Consider the following 13,924-nt stretch of genomic DNA (forward strand, 5'->3'; position numbering starts at 1 on the left):
CAGAAGATAACTTCTGTGCAAAGATTAGCAGAAATATCAGATTCAATTAATATGTATTTTTTAGACCCAACCCAAATTGTCATTGACAGAACTAGGCCTTAAATGATACGTGGGAATTAGCTTTCCTAAAAATATAGCAACAGAACAGACCTGACCAGATGGCCCACATGTCATCTGTGAAATACCCAGCTCGGGGAAATCAGTATTTTAACTGCGACCCAAATAAAGTATATAATGGTTTTGTTAATTAGTGCTGTACCACATAAGAAGCAAAAGGTTATTCAAAACAAGAAGCGGCTTCTAATGCAATAGAGATACCTATTATGAGTTCTAATCACCAAAGAAAACATCTTTTGTAAGAGTTTAAATATAACTTTTGCTTTTCCACTCTTCTGATGAGACAGCTACTACTAATTTCGAAAGTGATGCTTGTCAGCCAATAACTTAATTATAGTCCATAACTGAATTTCAAGAATTGTCAAGAGCACGCTAATAAAACAGCTGCTACTAGAGTGATGTATGGGGAAAAAAAGGAAGTTTCAGTCTGGCAGGATGCAAAGTATGTCGTGTGTTTTCCCTGTGCCATTTCAAATAATATGTTCAATTTTTCTGGGCTACATTTCTCTGACATTCTTCTCTTGTATCATAATGATTCATTATATGTAATTTATTCAAGGACTGTAACTCACCTCTAGGTGCCTATAAATATTACTGCAGCTAGTCATCTGCATTGAAAAACAAATGCACTACACTGGGTTTTATGAAAGACCCTTTTATGTTAGTGGCTTGACAGGAAAGATGATTTTTTTTTTTTTTTTTCTGAAGTAAAGCATTGACCTTAAAATAATCTTAAAAATCTAGCACAGAATCAATAAACAGCTCTTCCTACTCTGTGGTGTTTAGGTAATTTGACAATCTTAGGGATGGCTGGGGGACAAAGTATTCCTTGGCCATTCAAAATAGGTACAGCTATATTGTTGTTACATCAGTATTACTGGGAATGTTCCCATGGTTATGATGGCAACATGTAATATCTACCTCCCACTGCTTTGTAAAAGCATGAGCCATTTCTGTGTGGAGCTCTTAAAAGTGGTGGAAGGCAGATATTGCTATGAGGAATGGTGAAAGGTTGCACATTGTGTCCCTGCACCAAGAGGTGTTAGTGAAAGGGTGTGGGATGCTGGCATCCCTTATTGCCCCTGGAATGTGTATATAGAACAATTCTTCTAAAACCATGAGAAATCCAATGCAAAACGACAACATTCATCTAGGGCACACCAAGTCCTGAGAAGCTGGCACTCTAGTAGTGTCCTTTCCTGTCCTGCTGCCACCCACACTGGTCGGAGTTGTTCAGTCTAGAAAAAGAGACTGAAAGGAACAGATTTTGTTCTCGTTCTGTGGTGATAAGAATTAGAAGTAACAAGCTTAGGTTGCAGGAAGGAATAGCTATGTCAAACAGTAGAAAAACATTTCTAATAGGATGGCAAAACATTGTAATTTCACATCCAGGGAGGCTATGGCATCTCCAGTGCTGCTTGCCAGTCAGCCAGATATTTAAGGACAGGTTAGAAAAATGCCTGTGAGAGACAGCATCTCAGCAAGCATAATTACTGCCGCTGCAAGAGTAGTTCAGTGCCAACGCTCAGGTATCTCTCCAGTCGAACCATGTTCAGCCACCATGTCCTGCTCTGGCATCTGCCTACTCTTCCAGTTCAGCCTCACATCAATACACCTTCTCCTGGCCAGTGAGAACTGTCATCAGCAGGACACAGGCCAAATGTCCTGGTCTTCCCAGGCTGCTGCCAGCTCTCTTCTATTATTTCTCTTCAAGAAATCTTAATTCCACTAAGGGTGAAGATCTGCATTCAGTTCACTCATCTTTAAATCCATGGCCCTCAATGTGGTAGTTTTAGCAGCAATGCAAGCAGTCTCCTCCAATGACGAATAAAGTGGAGATCAAGATTCCTCAACCCTTCATTAAATACACAGTTGTTGTTACTAGAGCAGGTAGTGCAACAGGCAGGCTGTCCTGAATTAATTTATCGTCCCTGCTATTCTCTGCCTGCTCTCTGGAAAGTAATTTATTTTCTCCTCAGTGCTCTGTTCCCCTTTTGCAGGATGGGATAAACAACCTTCCTAATTGCACCAGGACACTGAAAACAGACAGGATCAGGTACTGCCTTTGCCCATATATAGTTTCTACCTTTAGCTGCTCTCAAAGGAAATATGAGAGCAGCTACATTCTTGATTTCATTCTTATTTACACAAGGCTTTAGTGGAGCACGCACTTTAACACCACATAAGACTCCTCATGTTTTAGATGGAATCCATCCTTTATCTCTGATTTGCTGCTACTGTACAACCTAGAGAATAATAACAATAACACCTGCAAGTTAGCAAAAAGTTTTATTATACTGAAACATACCATGCATAGATGAGAGCCAATGGTTATGTTTTATCTGTCCCATCAAACTGAAATACCTTTATCATATTTTCCATTGGCTTAAAAAGGAAATACAATAGAGATAATTTCATTATTAAAAATATATATATATTGCTTTTGATTTATTTTGTTCTATATTAGAAAGGCAAATTTGGAGATAGTGATATGGCTTGAATATATTAGTATTTTTCCTCTGGGGAGCTTGACTTCACATTTGGATACATGTGGAATGGGTTTGGAAATATCTTCCTCCACGACAGCAGGTATCAAATCCCATTAGATGTAAATTCAGCATGTTGAACCAGAACGCCTGAGCTGGGGGAAAAAAAGGAGTAGTCTGGGATGCCTGTTCTACCAGGTTTTTCTTTTCCTGCATATTAAAATTTCTTCAGTATATTTTCTTCCTATCTTTCTCCTCTGGATAATTCCAGGTTTGTTCTCCCTTGTTTTAACCATTGTTATAGTAATGAACAGACCTCTGTTTAATGAAAAACCTCATTTTAGCTTAGTGGAACTAATCATCATGGCTTCTTTACTTTCTGGGCAAAGTGAAGAGGAAGGAGTGATTCCAGAGAGCAAATTATAGAATGGTTTGGGTTGGAAGGGACCTTAAAGATATCTGGTTCCAGACCCCTGCCATGGGCAGGGACATCTTCCACTACACCATGTTGCTTAAAGCCCTGTCCAACCTGGCCTTGTTCATCCATTAGGACACCTGCTTTGAAACAACTCCCAGACAAATCTCTTTCTCTCCACTAACTACAGTGGAAGCCCAGGAAGACTTGTCTGGAAAAGAGATTAGCCCTTGTGTATCTTTAGTAGGTTCACAAAAGCCCTACAGTATTCAAACCTCCCTCACACTGCAACTTCTACATTCGTCTGGAAGCATGCTCTCAGACATCTTCAGTCATTTACTGTTCTCCCCAGGGGACAAAGATGCATAGCTCTAGTGCTTACAGTCCTACAAGTTCTCCTATAAGTTGGCATTTGCACAACAACAAAGGCAGCAGATTGTCAGGCTTAGCTGGAATTTCAGCGTTTCTCTGAGTAACAGAGGAACTGTTACCTATGCTTAACAGTCCCTGGTTATAGATTACTGAAATACCAGTCTGGGAGGAAAGGGCTGCTACAAAAATAACACAGGATAAAAGGAAAAAGCTTTCCGGTAAGCTGAAATACACTGTCAGCTCAATGACAGGAACAGCATCCTGTCCTGACTCGGATTGTTTGTTGGACACTATTCACAGCTGCCATGTGTGTAACATGCTTACCGTTTTCAGTCATGACTAAACTGGCCAAAACTGCACTATGTTGATACTAAAATAGTAGTAGACAATCTGTAGTGCTATGTCCTTGTCCACATTACCTGAAAAACCCTGGAAATCTAAGGCAAGATTTTACCCCAATTGTGTTGTTTTGAAAACATCATATTGAGCATTTGCTAGTCAAACTTGCTGCTCTCTGTATGACAGTACAGAAATGAGCTCTGTGACAGTAGATGGATCTGGTCAACAATTGCTACTGTCACTTGAGCTCACCAGGAGTTGGGTCAAGAAGGCATCATTTTAAGTACCTTTAAGTACATTTTAAGAATATGCATGTTCAAAAGAGACTTGCATCTTGGTTGTTGATAGATTCATTTTCTTGGATATACTGGAGAATGTCCACTTCATTCATTGCCTGAATCCTGTTTTCCTTTGGCTTTGCCAATGGGGATGAATTAGTGCTCCTCGGGGGAACTGCTGGCTTCTGAGGCAGTGGTGGTTTTGACATTACCTTAGGTTTTGGTTTGGAGGTTACTTTCAAGAGTTTCTCTAAATCATCTTCAACTCTGGAATTAAAAGAAAACGTCAGTAACGTCTTGGGAATTTCTGAACTGCTTTTCTTTAGTAAGAAAATGCAGCCTTGCAAAGTAAAACCTTATACAGGAAAGGATCAAATTCTATTAATTTCTCTTACAGAAAGAGCTTTCCATAAAGGTTTCCATGTTATCAAAATAAGAACTATCTTTTTATAATGTGGTTTTTCAGTTTGTCACACAAGTTAATTATTTTACATCATGTTTTCAAATGTCTGAACTAAAAGCAATTTGAAATTATCAAAAGAAAAAGAAATTTAGTTTGTGGAAAAAATGTGTTTGATTTGTGACAGGATGATTTTCTTCCCAAAGATTTTCATGGGACAGTGAAATTGTTCAAATTCAGCTCTGCTTCCTCTTCATTCCCATCTCATCTGAGACTGAACATCCCCCATGCTCAATCATAAGAAACTGGAAAAACTAATGGCTTTAAAAATAATGTGTTCACATTTGTTTCCAAGAAACTTAAGAAGTTATGCAATCTGTGACTGTATACAACTCTTTCTGGAGAACATTTCCCCCTGTTTCCTAGTGAAATAACCCCAAACACCTGAAACAGTTAAGGATGTTTTCTACTTGCATTATTTGACCTTATCAAGAGACACAGAACACTGAGCATGCCCAACTGTTCCCATAGGAGCTGTTACTGATTTTAAGAGAGCCCTTATAACAAATTGTCTTGTGACTCCAAGAGGTGTCTGACTTTGGAAAGTGAGTATGTGAAGGAATGGGAAAGAAGGTGATGACACATTACAGCAGAGATGGCAAAGCAAAAATTACCATAGCTAGAGAACTCTTTTCAAGCCACAGTAATTTCTGCTTTGAATCAAAATAGCCTCTTGTTTTGGTCCTCTGAACATGGTGGTCAAACAAAATACCTTAAGGAGTAAACACAGTTGTTAATTTCCCAAAGGATTAATTGATAAATAATTGTTAAGCAGTCAAAAAACCCAACTAGCAATCCATGCAGATGATTAGCTATGTAATGACTAGCTACAAAAGTGAAGCCCCTGATAAAATGCATACCTCCTATGCTTACAAAATACACAAGTTGCAAAAGGCACCACCTCTAACTGCAGCATACAAGATCAGGAAAGTTAAAGCATAAGTAGTGCATACAAGATCGGGAAAGGTAAAGCATAAGAAGCACAAGCAAAAACTTTTACATGGGGGACCAGGAGCCAAAAGTCAAGAACAGTAGGTTTGTAATACGTAGGTATCTCCTTGCCAGACCCCAGCTCTAGTGGGATACACTTACTCTGTGACACTAGCATCTTAGGCAGTGAAATGATTTAACTGTTTAATTGTTTACAAGCAGTGTTGTAAGAACTGCTTTCATCAGACTTCAAAATCAACTGAATCAGCCCATTAGGCTATAACAGTGCCAACAGTAAAACTCCTTCTGCCACAGCCAAAACTAAAGTTAAATAATGTAGGCAGTTAAAGAAAAGCTGAGCTCTTCCATAATTTGGAAAGCAACTGATTAGGGTAACAGGCTAGGACCATGGGGAACATGATCAACAGAAGAATCGGTGTCTCTGAGACACCTTGTTACTCCATCCCTACTGAACATTGTTTGAATGTTAAAACCTCGGGTACTTCAACAGCTCCAGCACTCTCAGCTAAGGACCCCATTATTATTAAGAAAAACTGCATGATTTCAAGGGTTTCTGGTTTTGTTTGCCCTTATTAAAAGCTGTGAAGAACTTCCAATTGTGCTGCCCAGGCTGAGACAAAATATACTGACCATAAAGTGAACAAGGATAAGCCTGTATTTTCTGCTGTATAGACAGAACACTTTAAGGTAAAATCATGCTTAAAGCCAGAATTTTTTGTGACTCCCAAAGGCAATCTAATAAGGATCAGTTTTAACCAATGCTATTCTTGTAACAGGTATCTAAAACTCAGAAATACTTAAACAGACCAACTGATGGACAGAGCAGTGCCACTGTCCCAGAGCTCTGCACCTTCAATTCTTCCTCGTGGACTTGTGTTCCAGCAGGCAGCTCCTCAAATTTCATCCCCCAAGTAATGCTGGAGATTATATTCTCTTTTATTTAGATAAGATTTCTGATGTCTCTTAGTTTCCATGATTCCCTGTGGGCGACATATCCCATGTAACTTACAAAACATCTTGTCAGTGTATTTCTTCCTCCCAAATTCCTCATCTACTAGAAGACATTAATTTAATTTAAGCCCACACATCTTGTTTGCTGCAAACTCTGATATCCAAAGATATCACACCTGTGATCACACTGCCAAGACATGTTCTTATTCTCTTTGCTATGTTATAAACAAAACATGTTAGGGCTGGTATTTCTGAAGCTTAGCTTTCTTTAGCTGATCTGATGCTTCCCTTCTTGGCATAAAAATATACTGAATGAATCAGTGTCCATGTCATAAAGTTTTGGTCATAAATAATAGAAATTGTAATAACCAGGTAAACAATACATACATATACATATAGACAATATGGAGGAAGCATGATTTTGAACTACGTGCACCACCCAAAAGAGGCAGCAGTAAATACAGCTCATTAGCCTGATCAGATGGTACAGCACCCTGAATTCTCTACGCCTCTGTGGCTCTATATTAATTTCTGTGCTAACTACAGCAACAAAATCAGCCAACACAGTCATAAAATACCCCCAAAAGATGCAGGCCAGTAGGCTGTGGGGGTTCTGAGTGTGCGTATGAGGAAGTATTTTGGTAGTGTGCTTTTAGGCCAAAAACTCTGCAGGAGATGATTTTTCAAAGTCTGGAAGCTGATCATGTATATATTCTTTTTTAAAGAAAATCTTGTCATGGGTTTTTTTAAGACACTGGTTAGACAGAAGTCTTTTACAGAGAACACAACAGATAATATGTGGTCTTTGTCTCAAAGCCTGCTTTTCAGTGCTGCAGTGCTAGGCAAACTGTTTGATTCACTGCTGTTTGATCCTGTGAGACACAACTGTCTTTGGAAAACTAAAGATGTAAAATGTAAAACGCCTCAGGCAGACATAGAAATAAGGACTTCTATTTCTTGAGAAGCAAATGAATTGTTACAGTGCATAACTACCACCATATTTAACTCCAGGCTAGGAGGAGGATGAAAAAAATCAATCAGCTATTCTGAAATAACAAGATTAAAAGCAGAACTTTCCCACCCCCATCTTTTTTATAGACAATCAGGCACAGAATTCATGTAATTAATCATTCTCTAATTAGTCTCCTTCTTTTTCTGTATTGGAAAAGCAGCACCACATTGTTTAAAATTCCTGCCATACTGTTGTGCTGATTCACAGACTCTATTGGTGGAAAATCCTCTTTGTTTCCAGATGCAGAAAGCAATCAAAACCCTCAGCAAAGAAAGGCTGTCACAAAGCCTTATGATAGCATGTGGATTTAAAAGAGAGTAAATGAGTTCTGACTTGGAGACGGAGACTGCTGCCACCAGAACTTTGGCAGCTTAGATGACACTTCTCTGAACTCTGTCCTGTCTACTAGACAAGATCTTTGGGACAGGAATGACTATGTCCTAGTGCTTGTACAGCATCTAGCCTGATGGTGACAGTGACCTCTGCTTGCCAGGAATGCTCTAATGAGGAGGACAGTAATGAAAGCAAGAGACAAAACTACCATTTGCTAAAATATCCAAAAGGATCATGCTTGCAGCTAGGTTATGCAACTCTCAGCAGTTCTTGTGGAGTAGGCATTTATCTTTCCCTATCTTGTTATGGGTGTCTTTATTTTGTCTGGTTCTAATTCTAAGTCTGAGAGATACCTTGCTGAAGCCCTGGGGAGAGGTGTAATATCACATACATTACTTGGGGAAAGACTTGTGCCCCAAAATAAGAAGAAAGTTTTGAAGTATCTGTTGACCATCACTTCTGCTACGGTCAGCAGAGACAGTGGGATGTCTAGCAAAGGCCTGTGGAAATCATAAAGGCTGGGGTTAAGCACAGGAGTGCAAAGCACAGGCACCTGTGTAGGAGGTATCTCCTCTCCAGCTCCTACTTTCCCCTGCAACCCAACTATGGTGCCGGTCCCATATCCTGAGGACAGTGAGAAAGCGTTTCTCATCATGTGGTGCTGGATGTGGTATCTCTTATGACTCCTGCTTAGTCTGAAGATGCAAGTACTGCTCTCTGAATTTGACATCTGTGAATGGCCTGCTGAATGAAGAACATAAAAACTTTCTCTGCTTCAAGGGTGGCATCAGGTCCTTGTCAAACCTGAAGCTAACAAACCTGCTCAAGAAGCTGTATGGACTGCATGGTGTTTAGAAATGGCCATTGTTAGTTAGGACACGTTTTACACAAACAGCTTCAGCCCCTAAATGTATAACCCTCCTGAAAGGTTCATCATTTGCATCACTGATGGCACAGATTGCAGCTGTAAAAACAGATCAACCTTTAACTGGAGACAAAATTAATCTTTTCAGGACACAGGCAGATTGATACAGCTGTAGCACAAAGGTAGGAGCTGGACTGTCCCTTTCAACATCAGCAGTCTTAGATCAGCATAATCCTGAGAAAGAATACCAGATCTGCCATCACAAGGCAGCAGAACTGGGATCCTGCTGCTGACACTTTTCTCAGGACTGGAAAAAGACAAATGCTATGCTGGCAGCTGCTTCCTTCCAGTTCAACTCCCTATTCATTATCAAAGGTGAAGTTAAATCTCTCCTAAAAAGCTGCTCAGACAACTGTGATAATTATTTCATGCTAGGATGTGTGATAATTCATGTAATTCTGTGGACCTACAGAGCTGCTGTAACATTCACAGGATCAATTCTAGCATTGGTTTTCCACAAAACCTGATCCATCACACCAGGCAGCCACAATTTAGATTAACGAGGCAGAAGAGATCGACTGCAGTCCTGCTGCATAAAAACTTAATTTGCACATCTGTGGTCACTGGGTGGATGCAGATGAAAATATAAGATGGGATAAGAATCCACAGTGGGAGAGTTTGCAGGATACTGATTTCTGCATCAGTTGATTTCTGTCTCTAGCTCAAACGGAAATCAGACTGAAGAGGAGCTTTGAGAATGGAAGTAAATGGCTGAATGCATCCAGAAGGAATCGTTAAATGCTATGACACAACCCAGGAAAATGACTGTAGAAGAGAGGCCTGGTCCTAAATCATTCCCAAAGATAATGCTTTTAACATCTGTGAAAGGGTTGATCAGCTACCCTTTCATATCACTACAGTTGGTCACCTTGCACCTTGGAAGAGTCAAAAATAATGTGACCCTGGACTATGAGTTCCTTCATATCCCTCTGCTGAAAAGATAAGCCAAAAAGGCTTGGTCATTTATCCCTCCCTTTCTCAAAGCACATCCCATGAAGAAAGAGTATGATGTGCTCCTTTTTTCCTGCAGGCAACATGATGGGACTTGACCTTAATGGCTGTTACCACAGCAGGTCATCTGTTTTCCACAGGCTCTGGAAGGACATGCAAGTAATTCACACATGTATTGTGGCAGACTTAATGGTAGGAAAGAGTGCTTGCATCTGCAATGCCAGTGGTTAGTGAGGTAGCTCACCTAGTTTCTTCATCACCATCACTTAGTACCTGTTAATAGGCAAAAAAAATTAGTAACCAGTAAAAGGCTGATCAATGGACAGAAAGAGGGATGATACTTGTTTGAATGGACATGAGTATTTTGCCATTAAAAGAAATCTTTGATTACACTTCAAAGCAATTGGTCCTTCTCAAAACTCACCACTTGTTAATGTAAAGTAGGTGATTCTATTTGAAACAGTAATTCTCATTTCATTTCAGCAGGCATCCACAGAGAGCACAGTCCTCAGTTTGCAATGAGAATGTTTATCATATTCTCTTCTCCCTCATGTTGTGACAAGCACAGCCCACACACATTTTGCAGACTCATTTGTCTCCGTAACAGTCTCTTCCTCAAGAGTGGCAAGTCACTGCTGGGGATTCACCACTGTGCTGACAGTGCTGGGGTGCTACTGCTGCTGCAACCACTCAGGTGCCATACAGATCACGAAGGCCTTGGTTGCTCCTGTGTTCTGATGTTCTAAACATCATCTTTTTCCCATCTCGCCTTTGGAAGAAGGTTTTGCCTTAGGCAGTGCTTTCCTATCTCCATGATTCACTGAAAGGTGAATTTTCCAGTAAGTCAAACACTTCTCAGCTATACAACGTGAATATGAGCAGACTGCATCAGTCAAGAGCTACCATATCTGCATTATGCAGCTAATCCATCTGTGTACAGTGAACATGTCTAGGTTTCTGCACCTGTCACAGACCTGCTGGTGCATCATAGCTCAGGCTGGTCTTAGGTCTTAACAAAATATGTCCAGGCAAATTTTTGTGTGGTGTAAGAGAGTATGTCCAACAGACCAAGATGCTTGCTACTTTTCCTCTAGTCGCTCACCCAGCTCTAGCGCACTGAAGGAATAGGTTGTCATGGCCCCTACTTTGATCTGAGGGCTTGGGGGGAAATTTCTTCAGTCCCCTCTGGAAAGGAAGCATGACTGACAGCATCTACAGGTCAAAGGCAAGATTTATTCTTAGACCTCAAAATATGCTCAAGCTCCCATGCCAGGGAGACCCCAGGGTTCAGCTCACATTGAACATTTCCTCTCACCACAACGGGTCACTGCCTGGAAAGACTGTGGCACTGCCCTGTAAGAACTTATAACACCAGTCTGATGGTAAGGGAAGGTAGGAGATTATTCAAACGACAAGATGGCAAGAACATACGTGTTTGCTCCCATTATACTACAGCACTAAATCAGGTCGTGTCCTGACCCATCAGTTTCTATAAACATCAGGTGGGCTGTCAGTATGTCATGCAAGATGGCACCCAACCCAATTTAACCTTTGCTTAAATTAAGTCAGGTATTACCACTGAGATAGCTAGCACTTCTGCATGCACAGAAAGCAATAGCTGCAAAACTACCTTCTTCGGGAGAGGTTTGAAACCACATACAGATTCTCTCTCCCAGGTTTAGTATCTGCTGTGAAAATCATACATCCTAACAGGAGATGGCTGGCAAGAATGAGCACTGGAAGCAGGCTGGTCTCATCATTCAGATGCCAGCCTGAGATCCAGAAGGTGTGAATTTGGATCTACGGAAGCACAGATGCCCTGGTGATGCTGGTCTCTCTGAGCATTGGCTCTCTCTTGATGTCTTAAGGATCATCAGTAAAGGAAAATTAGCCTTGTGAGAGAGATGTCAGGAATAAAACACATTATGTGATGATACATTCCAGTGCTACACTATCAAGGTGGGCAGGTAAGTGTAACAGCAAGTACATTATTCCCTCCTGTAACTCTGACCTCCAGCCCTCCTTTCTACTAGACTAAAAATTAAATGCAGGGTGATGGAGGTTTTAATTAGTCCTTTACAGCTGTAGAGTTGTGCACAAGATTCCTCCTGGAAGTGTGCACAGAGATCTGTGAGCCACCAGCAGAAAACTATTCTTCATGAGGCAAAAGCCCCTGATTTCAGCTCATTGACGCTGAATTCTTCTTTGTTTCTGGGCTTTGTCTCTAACTTTTCGTAACAAAGGTCAGTTTTCCCCTGGGGATTGCTTGCAGAAAGCAGAAGTGTCATGTTGGAAAACAAGGCCATCTATGGCATGCCTTGGGCCTTCAAGACCTTTACTTTCAGTCACAGAGTAATACCTTGCACCCTTCCTTTCTCAAAAGATCTTCCTAATTTCCTTTTTACTGTCTTTTATTTCTAAGCTCCATGACACATATTTTTCTTATATTTTACTTGTAAGTACAAGTGATTCACAGTTAGCATTCGAAGTATTTAAGCTTTGCCCTCAAATTAATCTCTGTTGAGGTCCAAATAATTCCTCAGATCGCCTTCATCCTACACAACAGATATGAGATGTGTACCTCAGCAGTTCTTCAGTGTCCTCCTCAGGACCCGTATTCAGCACATACTCCTTGTTCTTACAGGCAGCTGGCAACAGTAGTGAGTCACCCAGTCTTACCACCCCACCAAGGTCTGGATCTTCAAATAGTTTCAGATCTAGAAAGGTGAACCAGAAAATGCTGTAGTTAAATCATGCCACATAACACAATACCTGTATGAACACTAGCTAGTAAATCTGGCTACTAAGCTGAAAAAGATCATGGGGACGATTCTTTTTTTACAAGGACTTCCAATCCACAAAGTGCAGTGATTCTCTGTACTCTTGGGACTTAGTAAATCTGCTTTCTTCTTGCACTCAAAAGTAGGTCACATTACTCTTGTCAGTGTGAGATGAGTGACTGTGAGACATACAGCTCCCATAGACCTATAATATCCCAGCCCAAAATGTCAACAGTGAACAGCTGTGGGAACTTCAGGTCTTAGTTATTCTTTCTGAATGACTCTAGATGATTCTGCCCCAGCTGAAGGCTCGCCTTAACATTCCCAAGTCATTATTTAGCCTATATACTCTGCATCACTACATTTTAAAAGCTCATGCTTTAGATAAAAACATCTGTGTATATATAAATATAGAAGAGATTTACTCTCTTTCATCTTCTTCCAGGGATCAACTGATGAGAAAACTTTTTCTGGGCCAAAGAGTCCTTCATCTGGATCTACTTCCTCTTCAAAAATGGTTAATTTGGGCTTCTCTTCCTTGGTTGGAGGAGCAGATGCCTTCTTTGTTTTTTTAGTTCTAAAACATAAGAGACAAGAAAGCTCTGCAATTCTTCATATAACATGAAAGATTTATGGCTAGAAAGTCTCATAAGCTGAAAATAGGTGGAGGCTGGGAAAGGATTAGAGAAAGGTACACAGGCATCTGTTAGTTGCTGGCAGGAGCAGAATACTGAGTTGAGCTGGAGGGACTGTTGGTCTGATGTACTCTACCGGTACTCATGTTTCGTATTCTTAAGAACTATCAAGGAACCCAGTGGGAACTAGAAGAGCGGGGATAACACTGCTGTACTGTGCAAACCACCACTCAATCACATTTAAGCAGTTTTACTCTCCCACACAGAAAGCTTAGAATAAGAAAGATGACCAGTTTCAGCAACACTGTCAGTTCAGCAACACTGTCATAGACAGACAGAAAAGGAATGGCTTGAAAAACAAAGTGTGGGTTGATCCATTAAACTAATCCCTTTGGACAGGTTTTTTAAAATCTCTTTGGCTCCACTTCCTTCCCAGTGTCTGCTGCTGTTTCTGACTGCTGCATACTTCTTTCATAAAGTTGTTAGACACTCCCCTCATCCTCCCCAGAGAAGACGTGGTATGAAGAACACATCACATTTAAGTTTAAGCTAGCACGGACTGGGAGATGCTTGGTTGGACAGACTGCCATTTGCACAATTCACAAATGTTGCTCAGCACTTTCTTGAACCAAGGGCAGGATTAACTTCCTCTAAATTTAGTTTTCTAAAAATTTGACAGTGAGACAAAGTTAATTTTTAGGCTTCTTCTCTACAGAGAGGAAAGAGACATGCATCTCTGTAGGACAATTAATCACATCTATTTTGAACACTGATATTTGGATGCAATAAATCTCTGAAGATTTGTCCCTCTTCCCATGGCTGGAGAAGGAAGCTAAAAAGTAGTTTGGATTAAGAGGCCTCATTTGTATGTGTCTTCAACAATGAGAGCTGAATTCCCTTCCAAGAACTGAGTGAAAAG

The 13,924-nt window shown here is 40.5% G+C and overlaps 1 protein-coding gene across 1 annotated transcript in view; it reads right to left on the minus strand.

The window, feature by feature from the left end:
- Positions 1 to 4,045: 4,045 nt before the first annotated feature.
- HS1BP3 (HCLS1 binding protein 3) overlaps positions 4,046 to 13,924 on the minus strand; it is a gene marked incomplete at both ends in the record, with an annotated part of 49,025 nt that continues 39,146 nt past the window's right edge. The window contains 3 exons of the mRNA XM_080616367.1: positions 4,046 to 4,274; positions 12,172 to 12,307; positions 12,796 to 12,947. Coding sequence (XP_080472493.1) covers positions 4,046 to 4,274; positions 12,172 to 12,307; positions 12,796 to 12,947 — 517 coding nt within the window. The remainder of the gene's footprint in view (positions 4,275 to 12,171; positions 12,308 to 12,795; positions 12,948 to 13,924) is intronic.

This window comes from Psittacula echo, assembly GCF_963264785.1.
Source record: "Psittacula echo genome assembly, chromosome: 4".
Taxonomy (NCBI): Eukaryota; Metazoa; Chordata; class Aves; order Psittaciformes; family Psittacidae; genus Psittacula; species Psittacula echo.